Here is a 13,351-nt window from a genome sequence, read left to right on the forward strand (position 1 = left end):
CAAACGTTTGCTTCAACCATCTCATCTTTTGATCAGTTCAACCGAGAGCTCTTGCTACGACTTGTTTATAAGTCTTATAAGGCCAAGGCCACCAATAACCTTGTGTGCATGCGTTTTACTACCTGCATATCTGTTGGACCTGGTAAGCAGTCCGATAGGCAATGCCTGCTAATAATTCCCTGAAGCAAGCTTTTTTTTTTTTTTGAAGCAAGCTATATATGAGATGGTTTTATTTGAATGGCTGTTTGATTTGCCTGGCTTTGTTACTAACCTCAAGAAGGAGGGTGCGCCGTTTGGTACCTGATAGCTCCTCCGCAAATTTGCCAATTGGGTAGGCTTTTCCTACAAGAACATCCATCGAAACTGCTTCTGGTTTGACGTGATCTTGATCTGCTGTGGAGGCCAGGACAACACGGCTGAGTGGCGATGCAGTGGGTGCTACTTCTGTTCTTGCTCTTGCTGTGCCTTCAGTCAGGCTCCAGCGAGACGAACCCCCAAGATGGTAAGCCAGTCCTTCGTTTTTCTCATTGGGTTAATAGGAAGAAAGTTGCCTTCTTTTGAGGATAAGTCGCTCACCGAGTGGCCATTGGCCTGAGAAGAAGGTGAGCCAGATTAGTTCAGCCTGTACCATAAGATGAAGATGATTTATTACTTATAATGAATTCCGACAGAGAAAAAATATCAGCATCATGGTAGTATGTGGCATCAAGATTATGGTAAAGTTTTTCAATTCGGTAGCATTAGTGGTTAACTATTAAGCCCTTTGTAATCTTTAAATTCAATTTGTTGCGCTAGGTAGCACAAATAAAACTATAATGGATCAAATGCACAGTAGGTCAAATCAAACAAATTTAGAATTCGTGCTAATGTATGGAGAAATAGGTCTCAGGATAAAAGGTGAAACTGAAACAATATTTCATTCCCGCCAGTACAACTCAGAGTTCAAAGAAGGCCTCCTTTCTTGGATTAATACTTATCTTGCATGCTCTATGATGATATTTGCATCTACTGTCATACGATTAAGATTAGTGCCTAATATGATCCATGATAGGAGTGAGATTAAATTACTGGAGTTGTTGGTATTAAAGTGTCTCTCTAATGTTCGCTTGATAAACCTACAGTTGCCGCACTTCAAGCACTGATGAAGAATTGGCGGAATCAACCACAAAGCTGGACAGGATCCGATCCCTGCAAACCCTGGGATGGAATTTCCTGTTCCAGCGGGAGAGTGACAGAAATGTTAGAACTCAACTTATCAGTCGTCATTTTTTACTTCTTTTATCAAGAAACAATCCGCTGAAACCTGGTAATTGCAGGAGATTATCGAGCATGAATGTTGCAGGTACATTAAGCAATGCCATAGATCAACTCTCCGCTTTGACGTATCTGTAAGTCATTGCTTCCTCAATTTCAAAAGAACTCCCTTCATACAGTAATAAAAGCTTCAGTTTTTTCTCAACAAAAACATGCAGTAACAGATAAGAATCCAGGAACGGGAACTACAGCCTACAAAATTATCTACAGATATAAACCATGATATGTTTTAGACTACTGATATGAACTACATGCAGGGATCTGTCTAACAATCCAAGTCTTGGAGGTCCACTTACCCCAAATATTGGAAATCTGAAGCAGCTCACCATTCTGTAAGAACATCGACCATACACAAAACATTCTTCTTCTTTGGGTTAGGTGGAGAGGAGCAAAAGAAAAGACAGGGCAAAAGCTGACATATTGTGTGGTTTTTCCTTCAGGAATTTACTTGGATGCAGCTTCACTGGTAACATCCCACAAGAGATAGGCAACTTAAGACAGCTCACATTCCTGTAAGAATTCACTGAAATTTCAATGCAGACCTTTTTAATGACATTATTTGATTCGTGAGATGATACAAATCAATTAACAAGTTACTCTCATACAGGGCCCTAAACATGAATCAATTCACTGGCAGAATACCCCCAGAACTTGGCCTTCTCACAAATCTCTCTTGGTTGGACTTGTCGGCCAATCAATTGTCAGGACAAATCCCAGTTTCGAGAGGTTCAGACCCGGGGTTGGATAAACTTGTCGCCACAAAGCATTTGTAAGTACTAAAATGTTGTACCTGCTCTAGAATGGAAGGAATAATTATAGCTTAAACGTGCTAATTTTTTTCATATTGTCTCATCCATCCATCCAATTCAATAGCCATTTTAGCGAGAACCAGTTGACAGGCCCAATGGACAGAAAACTTTTCAGTGCCAATATGAACCTCGTACATGTGTAAGCAGCGTATTCATCTGCACTTATTAATGTCCTCTGTTCTTTCATGCCATCTAACTTGTTTTGATAATCATTGTCAGCCTATTTGACAACAATAAACTTGATGGACCAATCCCCCCATCCCTTGGGCTTGTCAAAACACTTCAAATTATGTACGTACCTGATAATAAATTCTCATTAGTCCCGCACTCCCTTTTGCACAGTTTTATTGACTTTTTTTTGTCTGACTGTACTTGTTCAGCCGACTAGACCATAACCAATTCTACGGTGCGGTACCTGATAGTATCGGTAACCTGACTAGCCTGATGGAACTGTAAGTAGCTATCAACAAGGAACAATAACTAATGTCTCCTCTTCCTTCCAAATGATGTTGCAAATACTTCTTTGGTTATTACAGGAGCTTAGCAAGTAACCAATTGAGAGGGGCAGTGCCAGACCTCACCAATGCAACTAATCTCACTTATGTGTAAGGCACAAACTAGATCAATGCTCAAGTTTAATGATTCTTCTGTTGTTTCAACACAATTTTCTCTCCGGACAGGGACATGAGCAACAATGCTTTTGCAAGCTCAGGAGCACCAAGATGGTTTTCGACGTCGACGGCCCTGAACACCTTGTGAGTTGTATGAGGATTAGCAATGGGTTTAGTAAGGGAAAATGCCCAGGTACACTGAAGGGTGAGTGCACAAACCATATCAGCCATGAATAGAACCTTCAGATCTAAGCACACTCTTGCCCTACATCTATTGCAATGTGTGAAAAGATCTCGAGGTAGTATCAATGACTGATATAGTGTTTGCAATGACCCTTGAGTGTACAAAATCCACACCCGTGAATAAGCTAGATTCTAAATAACATTGTTGTTCTGGTTGGATAATTTACAGATTTATGGATGGTAATGGTCTTAATGGGACAATACCCAACGCTCTTTTCAGCCTCCCACAGATGCAGAGAATGTAATTTCCTCGATACTCCAGCTAAAACTTTCTCCAATGCCATATCTAACTGAAAATTTCTCTTCAGTAAATTTCAGCAGATTTTGAGAAATAATTGTGTGTCCCTCAAGACCTCACATCCTTTATTTACATTTATATTTTTATTATTTTTGTTGCAAATACATGAATTCTAATTTCACCCTAATGTACCAACAATTTTATGTCTTCTCATGTTTTAACTAGTATTTTAATGCAGATCACTAGCTAAGAATACTCTTGGAGGCTCACTGACTATGACTGGTAAAATCAGCTCAAAACTGCGGGTTGTTAATTTGACAAATAATCAAATAATCGATGCTAATAACGTTGACCCAAGCTACACTGGTAGCCTAATGTAAGTATCACACCATATGGTATACTTGTACAACTACATGGCATGTGTCTCACCCATCTTTTCTGTTCTCATCCAGACTAACAGGGAATCCTGCATGCCTAGAAAATATCAATTTCTGCACACTCAAGGAAAAACAGCAAGTGTCATACTCTACTAGCCCAGGCCCCTGTGGTGCTATTTCCTGCCCCACTGGTCAGTTACCAAATCCAGAAACTTCACAGAACTGTGCTTGCACTACCCCCTTCGAGGGTGTGATGAACTTCCAAGCACCTGCCTTCTCTGACATGACAAGCCCCGAGTTATTCCAACAATTGGAGTCGACGCTTATACAGAACCTTAGCCTAGCTCCAAGATCAGTTGCACTTTCCGATGTTGACTTCAGCCCAGGAGCTCCTCTAAAATTCAGATTGATGTTTTTTCCAGTCAGTGAAATGGGCTTCAATCGCTCAGAAGTTATAAGAATCAGTTCTGTTTTGGCCAACCAAATTTATAAAGCTCCAACTCAATTTGGACCATATTACTTCACAGCAATCCCATACTTTGCAAGTATGCACACTGCATAGAATTATATTCTCTTTTATTTGATATGTCTCCAAGCCTTACGTAACTTGTCCATTTCAGTCCCAAGCGGTAAAAAATCCTCAATGCGCAAAGGTGTAATAATTGGAATAGCAATTGCTGGCTTTGTCCTTATTGTCGGTCTTGTTCTGGTAGCAATATATGCTCTACGGCAGAAGAAAATAGCCAAGGAGGCAGTAGAGCGGACTACTAATCCATTTGGTAATCATTTATTTTGTCGCATCCATAAATAAATGTCCAACTTGAATAAGCTATTTTTTAGTTCTCTACACATGGCAGAAAAAAAAAGCAAGATAATCATAAGCATTTAAAAGTGTCATAACATGTTTGCTAATTTGATCTTGTTAATATTTTGATACCACAGCATCATGGGGAGCAGGTGGTAAAGATAACGGAGACGTACCACAATTGAAAGGAGCAAGATATTTTGTATTTGAGGAGCTGAAGAAATGCACCAATAATTTCTCAGAAACTCATGAGATAGGATCTGGAGGATATGGAAAGGTAACTGATTTCTTTGCTCACATATCCTAGACACAAGTAAAAGTTTACAGAAGCATCTAATGTCATGATGCCCCCCCCCCCCCCCCCCCCCCCCCCAAAAAAAGCATCTAATGTCATATTTATATGTTTAAAGGTTTACAAAGGAAAGATTGCGAATGGGCAAATAGCTGCAATAAAACGCGCACAGCAAGGATCCATGCAAGGTGCAGCTGAGTTCAAGAATGAGATTGAACTCCTGTCCAGAGTGCATCACAAGAACCTAGTGAGCTTAGTAGGTTTCTGCTATGAACAAGGGGAGCAGATGTTGGTTTATGAGTATATTTCCAATGGGACACTCAGGGACAACTTGATGGGTACACTCTCTTCATCTTTACAACTATCTCCTAAACAAGGACATACGATTTAACCATTGCTAATCTTCAGGTAAAGGAGGGATACAGTTGGATTGGATGAAGCGACTTAAGATCGCAATTGGGTCTGCTAAAGGCCTGGCATACCTTCATGAACTTGCTAATCCACCAATTATTCACAGAGATATAAAATCAACCAATATACTTTTGGACGAAAGTCTAACTGCAAAGGTAGCTGATTTTGGTCTTTCGAAACTAGTGTCTGACACGCAAAAGGGACATGTTTCAACCCAAGTGAAGGGAACATTGGTAAGTGATTCTGAGAATTATAAGTGCATAGTTTCTTTTGGGAAAACAAGATTTCTTGCTAATTTATCTTTTATATCGAAATACTAGGGTTATTTGGATCCTGAGTACTACATGACTCAACAGCTCTCCGAGAAGAGTGATGTCTATAGCTTTGGAGTTGTCATGCTAGAGCTATTAACTTCCAGGCAGCCCATAGAGAAGGGTAAGTACATTGTCCGTGAGATCAGGACCGCAATAGACCAGTATGATCAAGAGTACTATGGCTTGAAGAGCCTAATTGATCCAGCAATCAGGGATTCAGCTAAATTAGTTGGCTTCAGGAGATTCGTGCAATTGGCTATGGAATGTGTAGAAGAATCTGCTGCTGACCGCCCGTCAATGAATGATGTGGTCAAGGAACTTGAGACAATTTTACAGAATGAAGGGGGGCCGTTGTTAAATTCAGCATCTTTGTCAACTGAACATTTTGGAGATGCAACAGGTAGAGGCCAAGAGGAACACTCTCCTATGAAAGATGACAGCAGCAGCAGCAGTGCTTTTGATTACAATAGTGTATATTCATACTCAGCTGTTGAACCAAAGTAGGAACTATGTATTGGTTCTTGCTTATCTCTACTCATTGTTTTTGGTGCATGGTCCAAGTGAATAGGACACAAGACATTTATCGTACAATATTCATTTTCCTATCTGTTGATATAACCGAGGTGGAATATGTTATAAGCAGGCACTTGCAAATTGTTTTCTTAAGATATGACAGAGAGAATGATCTATCGATAATATCATAACATTCATGACCTGTTCTTTTTCTATCGATAACCTAAAATTAAAATGAATGATACTCCCTCTGTATAAGAGCGTTTAGATCACTACTTTAGTGATCTAAATGCTCTTATATTTCTTTAAAGAGGGAGTATCTGCTAAAAGGAAGAACATTGTGCATCTCCAGCATACAGTTCCAATCCATCATCAAGCCTAGAAACATCCTTCACTGACTTGAATCGTTCATCCGATTTCTGATTTGAGTAATTAGCGGATGCAATCTCAACCGTAGTTTTTTTTTCAAAACGACAAAATGCCATTTCACAACATATATTTAACCATTAATGGCCACTTTTTTTAGTAAACTAATAGCCTCTGATTGGCCGTTGAGGTTAATGAATAACTGTGAAGTCTAAGGTCCTGTTGGAGTGAGGTCGTAAAGTGGTTGGCATTGGTGGGTGGTCTGCAGATATAATACAGTATTAGTGAGAAAAACAATTTAGTCAACTATATTGATGCAAAACAAAATTAGAAGATGCATTGTGACCGTGTACATTGAAGCATCTTTCTTATGATTGCATAACCAGTCACAAAGATAATACTGCCTCGATTACCATGCACCTTCACTGCACTTTTCTTATTGGAACATCGGTCAATAACTCTAGTCCCTACGTATAATGTCGCATCTGCACTCATTTGGCAAAATGGCACATCAAAGACATGTATGCCAAATGATAAAAACACAGATATTTTACCCAGAATAAATTTAAATTAAAAGGGGCAAAACGGGGAAGTACCTTTGCACAAATAATGGAAGAGCAAACCAATGACTTTGTCACTATCAGAGCTTCCAAATCCTTGGCATTGTTATTTCAGCCCCCACCAACATATGCTGTACCAAAAGAATATAATATTATTAGCTACTTAACAAGAAAGTATATATCGGAATATAAGAATCACTTCATCACAGCGACGTTAATTTCAACCGAGAAAAGACAAGGAACAGTTGTCCCAACTCCAAAGAGCATCCCGACTTCATCGTTTAAAGGAAACAGGTTGGTTGGATGAAAGCTGTTACCTGTATCAAGCCACCAAAGATCAAAGCAAAGCCTAGACCCGTGAAGGTCCTCAGCCCGTCTAGAAAAGGTTAATAAATAACACTGACGGAACAGTCAGTAATCCTTATGCAACTTGGTTGTTTTACTTGCCTTTCGATCACCTCGAGACCATCTCTCCCTTTTGGCAACAAAACCAGCAGCTGGGCCAAGTATCATGCGGAATATGCAAACAGGTACAAATTCGGTTGACCTATTCTTGAGAAAATGTCCTTCCAAAGAGCAAGGCTTTGGCGTTCATCTTAGAATGCTCCTCCATTTGGGTTCTTGCAAAGAAGCTTTCACAAGCAGCTTTGCAGTTTGTTGCCACTCGAGTGTTTCTAAATTGTGATCCCCATAGGTAATCCCCATAGGCTCTGAGAATGGAGGCGTTGAGAAAGTTTCTGCTGCTGTTGATGCTGTTGGCCAGTATACCTATGCGACTCTGTGATACAGATCCTCAAGATGGTAACTATGATAAATCTAATTTCTGTACCTTTCTCTTCTTAGATTACTTTCATTGCAAAGATTTAGCTTCATCATATTGAAGGTGACAAGCCACACAAGTATTTAGATGAAATGTTTTCTATCTGCCATACTAGTATGAAAAATAATTTTGTTCTATCTACAAAATAGAGATGGCATTCAAGTGCATAATGCAATCGTACTATCATAAACACCATATCAAATAGTTCATTCAATATCATCTCCTTTCATATTCTCCAAGTTCGCAAATTTTCTTATTTATCTGCATAACATTAGCATGATGCAGAGCAACTGACAATAAAAGGAAGATATGGCACCATGCAGATAATATAGCTTAAGTCAGTGGTCTGTAAATTCCTGAATAATAACATCAATACGCATTGTCAGTGGCTGCGCTCCAGTCTTTCATCAGTGGATGGCAGGACTTCCCATCAAACTGGAAAGCATCAAATGATCCATGTGGTACACCATGGGACGGGGTTACGTGCGACAAGGGGCGGGTGACGTCACTGTGAGTACTAACTAATGATGTTTTAATTTCACCTATCATCCAGTTAAATTTGGCATCCCTGTTTCCAGGAGGCTTTCAGGCATTATTGACGCTCAAGGCACATTAAGCAACAGCATAGGCCAACTCAATGAGCTTGTTTACCTGTGAGTTACGTACCCTTAAAATCATTCAAGTTTATTAATCATCAATAGTAAGAGTACATTTTCTGCTTCAAATGTTGGAGTATATCAGAAGATTCTGGAGATTTTGACTGCTTAAAGAAAACATAAACATGAATTCTTTGTTTCCAGATGGTAAAGGTGCAGAGCTTATAACATTTTAACAGAGAAGATATCAGCTATACTAATAAAACAAAAACCTGACGTTACATATGTAGCAAGTTTAGAAAAAAGAACTGGCTAATTTACCTCGATAAAATATAATATACTGTTTTTGCTCATACTTTAGGGTGCTTGCAGGGATCTCTCCTTCAACATTGGAATTGGTGGCCCACTGCCTGATGCTATCAGGAATCTCAAGAAGCTCACAACACTGTATGCCTACATGACCATTAGCAAATCCTTATCTTGCATATTTGGGATACATCAATCACTGGCCTACCCTACTGCACTGTGCTTCTCAGGATCTTGGCTGGCTGCAGCTTCACAGGAGGCATCCAAGTATTAGGAAACTTGCCGCAGCTCTCGTTCTTGTAAGAACTATTAGACACATACAAAGCCTTAGTCATTCTCACATTATTATTAAGCTCTGCTGATACTTTGGTTGTACTAATGAGATGCAATTTGCTCTGCAACAATTTCTCTGTAGGGCGCTGAATTCAAACAACTTCACAGGCGGGATTCCTCCATCGTTTGGTCTACTCTCAAACCTCTTTTGGCTAGACCTGGCAGATAACCAGCTTTCTGGATCTATTCCAATTTCCTCAGGTGGTTCTCCAGGACTTGACCTACTTACACACACCAAACATTTGTAAGTCCCTCTAACATTTCTTCCTTCAGCCTGAATAAAGAATGCATGATCAATATGAAGTGTTAAGTCACTTTTTGTAACTGAAATTTAAGTCGCTTTGTTTTTCATACCATACTGATGCTTATCTCCAATAAATCAACAGCCATTTTAACAAGAATCAGTTAAGTGGTAGTCTTGCTGGCCTCTTCAACTCTAGCATGATCCTCGAGCACATGTAAGGAAGTACCAATTTTCATTTTTAGTAGCACTACACATGTTACACTGACTACTTTGTTGAACTTCCTCAGATTATTTGACCACAATCAATTGTCTGGTCCTATCCCGCCTGAGCTTGGTGGCATCGCAACCCTCAAAATCATGTAAGTATATGGGCAATGTCTTTCTTCCAACATATTCTAGTTGCTATTGTTGAACCCCTTTGCATCTTCCATAGCCGATTAGACAGGAACAATTTCACAGGAGAAGTTCCAGCCAACATCAGCAAGCTAGACAACCTAAATCTCCTGTAAGTAGCGTGAATTGTGATAACCCGTAACCAAAAAGAATAATATATTTATCTCATGTGGTGTAATTCTTTTTCTGCAGCAATTTAGCAAACAACCAGCTGAATGGGACAATACCAGATCTCAGTAGCCTGAGCAAACTAAACGTGGTGTAAGAAACGTCTGCATTGTTTTCTGCAAACTTCTATGATGTACGCTGTTCTGATCAATTTTATCTGCACACCCAGGGACTTAAGCAACAATTCGTTCGATCCATCAGTAGCACCGAACTGGTTCTCAACTTTACAGTCTCTTACTTCAGTGTGAGTAAATTAATACTGTGCACTACTGATCATCTGGTGTTCCCTCACGGTAGTCATTAGTCAGTAATATGTTTCTCCCTCAATCACAATTTGTTACCTTGACACCTTAATATGCAGAGCAATAGAATCTGGAGGACTCTCCGGCCCAGTTCCCAGAAGGCTCTTCACCCTATCCAATCTGCAGCGAGTGTAATTTTCTGGCGACATGTAACATTAATGAATTATCGTGAACATAGAAGTTTCTCATGTTTTCCTCTTTTTCGCTGATCAGACAGTATACTAAGCAACAACGCACTGAATGGAACACTAGAGGTGACTGGCAACATCACCCAACAACTGAAGATCGTGAATCTCCTTAACAATCGCATATTTGCAGTCAACATAACACCAAGCTACAACAAGACCCTTGTGTGAGCAGTACCTGCATATTCTAGAACCAAGATCTAAACATTCCCTCTGTATTCCATTAATTCACTAGCATTGCCTTTTCACCTATTCGCAGACTTGTGGGGAATCCTGTGTGCTTGGATTCAGATACCTCGAGCCGCTTCTTTTGCAGCCTTCAGCAAGAGGGCCTGATATCATACAGCACCAATATAACCCAATGTGGTTCAACCACATGTTCCGGTGATCAAAGTCTAGACCCTGCAACTTGCAGTTGTGCCTATCCTTACACGGGCAAGATGATCTTCAGAGCGCCATTGTTCGCTGACCCGAGTGACAGAACGACTTTTCAGCAACTGGAAACTAGTCTCTGGAAAGAGCTGGGACTGCGCCCTGGTGCAGTTTTCCTTTCTGATGTCCTTTTCAGCAGTGATGACTACCTTCAAGTTCAAGTGAGTCTGTTTCCATCAACAGGGACATCCTTCGCTACGTCAGAACTGATAAGGATTGGCTTTGCTTTTAGCAACCAAACTTATAAGCCACCAAGTATTTTTGGACCTTATTACTTCATTGGAGATACATATGTCTCATTTTCAGGTATCCAACATCATCAATGTAAATTATGTCCATATTTACATAAGAAATTCACTGGTACTTCCTATCTCAGGTGGTGTTGGCAGTGGGAAATCTCAAATGAGCAAACGTGCTATAGCTGGAACTGCAGTAGGCTGCAGTTTTCTTCTGCTTGCCCTAATGTCCGGGGCGACATTTGCTATACTGAAAAAGAGAAGGCCAGAACAATCATCAGGACGAGCAAATCCATTCGGTAAGGTTCCAAAGAATGTGAATTGCAATTCCAACTATGCAGCTGTCGATTCTGCCGAGACATGACACTATATATTACTAGAATTGACAAAGATTGCAGATAACTAAGTAGATACATAGCACATTATAACACAACAAAGCAATAACAACTGGGCCCTTTTTTTCTTGCAACCCCACTGTTAGGTGTCCAAGCTTACAACCGTTCATACTAATGGTTCTGACAGCAAGCGCTTAGCTAACAAATACTCACAGCAGTGATAAAGGGAAAACTGACAAACTTTTGTAGATTGATGAAACTTTACTGATTTTACTCCATTTACATCTAAATTTAAGCTTCATGGGGAGTTGCTCAAAAAGATAGTGGAGGTGCTCCACAGCTCAAAGGAGCCAGGTTCTTCTCTTTTGATGAACTGAAGAACTGCACCAACAATTTCTCAGAAAGTCATGAAATAGGATCAGGAGGCTACGGAAAGGTAAATAACTACATAGTTATTGATTAACATTTTTCCAAGAAGATTTACATACAGCTAATCTAACGGTTTACCTCATGTGAAAGGTTTACAAGGGAACGATTGAGGATGGAACAGGTGTTGCAATAAAAAGAGCGGAGTATGGATCAAAGCAAGGTGCGGTGGAGTTCAAGAATGAGATTGAACTGCTGTCCAGGGTTCATCACAGGAACCTAGTAAGCCTGATAGGATTTTGCTATGAACAAGGGGAGCAGATGCTAGTGTATGAATATGTTTCTAATGGTACACTGCGAGAGAACTTGCAAGGTATGTATACAGAGGATAGTTCATAAGCCTAAAAGTAAGTAAAATTTGTGCTTCTTCTCCTTCACAACTTGCAATTTTGACTCAGCAAGGGGAATTTACCTGGACTGGAAGAAGAGGCTCAGGATTGCTCTTGGCTCAGCTAGAGGACTGGCGTATCTTCACGAACTTGCTGATCCACCTATTATCCACAGAGATATAAAGTCCACAAATATCCTTTTGGATGACAATCTGAAAGCAAAGGTTGCTGATTTTGGTCTGTCGAAGCTAGTTGCGGATACCGAAAAGGGACACGTTTCTACTCAAGTCAAGGGAACACTTGTAAATGCTCTGCTTACCATTGTCTACCAATTTGTGTACAGATTTCATTGGTTACTCTTATCCTTGACGGCTACATTTCATTTCGTAGGGCTATCTGGACCCCGAGTACTATATGACGCAGCAGCTATCGGAGAAGAGCGACGTCTACAGCTTCGGCGTCGTCATGCTTGAGCTACTAAGCGCCAGGCTGCCCATAACAAAGGGCAGATACATCGTCCGGGAGTTCAGGATTGCCATAGATCCCAACGAGCACGACTACTACGGCTTGCAGGGCATCATCGACCCGGCCATCCACGACGCCGCCAAGTCGGCCGGGTTCAGAAGGTTCGTGCAGCTGGCCATGGAGTGCGTGGAGGAGTCGGCTTCAAAACGGCCCACGATGAGCTCGGTGGTGAAGGAAATCGAGACGATGCTCCACAATGAGGGGCTGAGCTCATCCGGCTCGTCTGTCACGGAGTTCGAGCACGCAGGGCAAGCCACCGGAGGCCCATACGGCGGTGCGGTGGTTGTGACCGGATCGAGCAGCAGCAGCAGCATCATATCGGAAGAACCCTCCCGGTCCCACCGTGGAACTCGGCACTAAGCTCCCCGCACGCTCTTTGCCTACTCAGTGGACATTTTATGGACATTTTTTTTCCTAATCAGTCGTTGGAACATGCAATCCGCCCAAATTTGAAGGCCATGGCTCGAATGCCCGATTAGCTTAAGACCAGATCAACCAACGGTCGACGGTGAATTCGTCTGTGTAACGTTAAATAAAGCAATGGCTAATGGAATCGAAGCTGCTCTAAACTCGTGATGGTAGATCGCAGCTTCGAATTAAGAGTGCGTTTCGATTTGCGGCCGTTGGTGTGTTAGGGCAGGGGTTTCGACGAGCGCGAGGGAGGGGAAATGCGGACGAACCTGGTCGGTCGGTGAGGCGGACGCGGACGGCCGTGCCCCGTGCGTGCGGGCGTGCGCTTTGGAGGGGTTCGTCTCTGCTCCACTCCGTCTTCCGCCTCCGTGCCGCTACCTCCGCGCCGGCTCTCCCTGCCGTGAGCCCGTGACCCAAAGACCAAATGATCCGAACACCGGGCCCAACGCGCCGACCC

The 13,351-nt window shown here is 41.4% G+C and overlaps 2 protein-coding genes across 2 annotated transcripts; both read left to right on the top strand.

The window, feature by feature from the left end:
- Positions 1–426: 426 nt before the first annotated feature.
- LOC123076354 (leucine-rich repeat receptor protein kinase HPCA1-like) lies at positions 427–5,984 on the top strand. Its single transcript, XM_044498650.1, has 16 exons — positions 427–502; positions 796–868; positions 1,572–1,646; positions 1,755–1,826; positions 1,922–2,083; positions 2,188–2,262; positions 2,343–2,414; positions 2,504–2,575; positions 3,147–3,218; positions 3,454–3,591; positions 3,668–4,137; positions 4,213–4,371; positions 4,535–4,674; positions 4,808–5,027; positions 5,098–5,333; positions 5,421–5,984. The coding sequence occupies exons 1-16, from the start codon at positions 427–429 to the stop codon at positions 5,916–5,918; spliced, it is 2,610 nt and encodes an 869-aa protein (XP_044354585.1). The 3' UTR covers positions 5,919–5,984.
- A 1,585-nt stretch (positions 5,985–7,569) lies between these two features.
- Positions 7,570–12,984, top strand: LOC123076355 (leucine-rich repeat receptor protein kinase HPCA1-like). The gene is made up of 18 exons (XM_044498651.1): positions 7,570–7,654; positions 8,060–8,183; positions 8,642–8,716; positions 8,806–8,874; positions 8,991–9,152; positions 9,295–9,366; positions 9,440–9,511; positions 9,586–9,657; positions 9,738–9,806; positions 9,883–9,957; positions 10,075–10,146; positions 10,233–10,367; positions 10,460–10,793; positions 10,939–11,167; positions 11,500–11,639; positions 11,723–11,946; positions 12,032–12,260; positions 12,349–12,984. The coding sequence occupies exons 1-18, from the start codon at positions 7,570–7,572 to the stop codon at positions 12,841–12,843; spliced, it is 2,733 nt and encodes a 910-aa protein (XP_044354586.1). The 3' UTR covers positions 12,844–12,984.
- The last annotated feature ends 367 nt before the right edge of the window (positions 12,985–13,351 follow it).

This window comes from Triticum aestivum, chromosome 3D (genome assembly GCF_018294505.1).
Source record: "Triticum aestivum cultivar Chinese Spring chromosome 3D, IWGSC CS RefSeq v2.1, whole genome shotgun sequence".
Lineage (NCBI taxonomy): Eukaryota > Viridiplantae > Streptophyta > Magnoliopsida > Poales > Poaceae > Triticum > Triticum aestivum.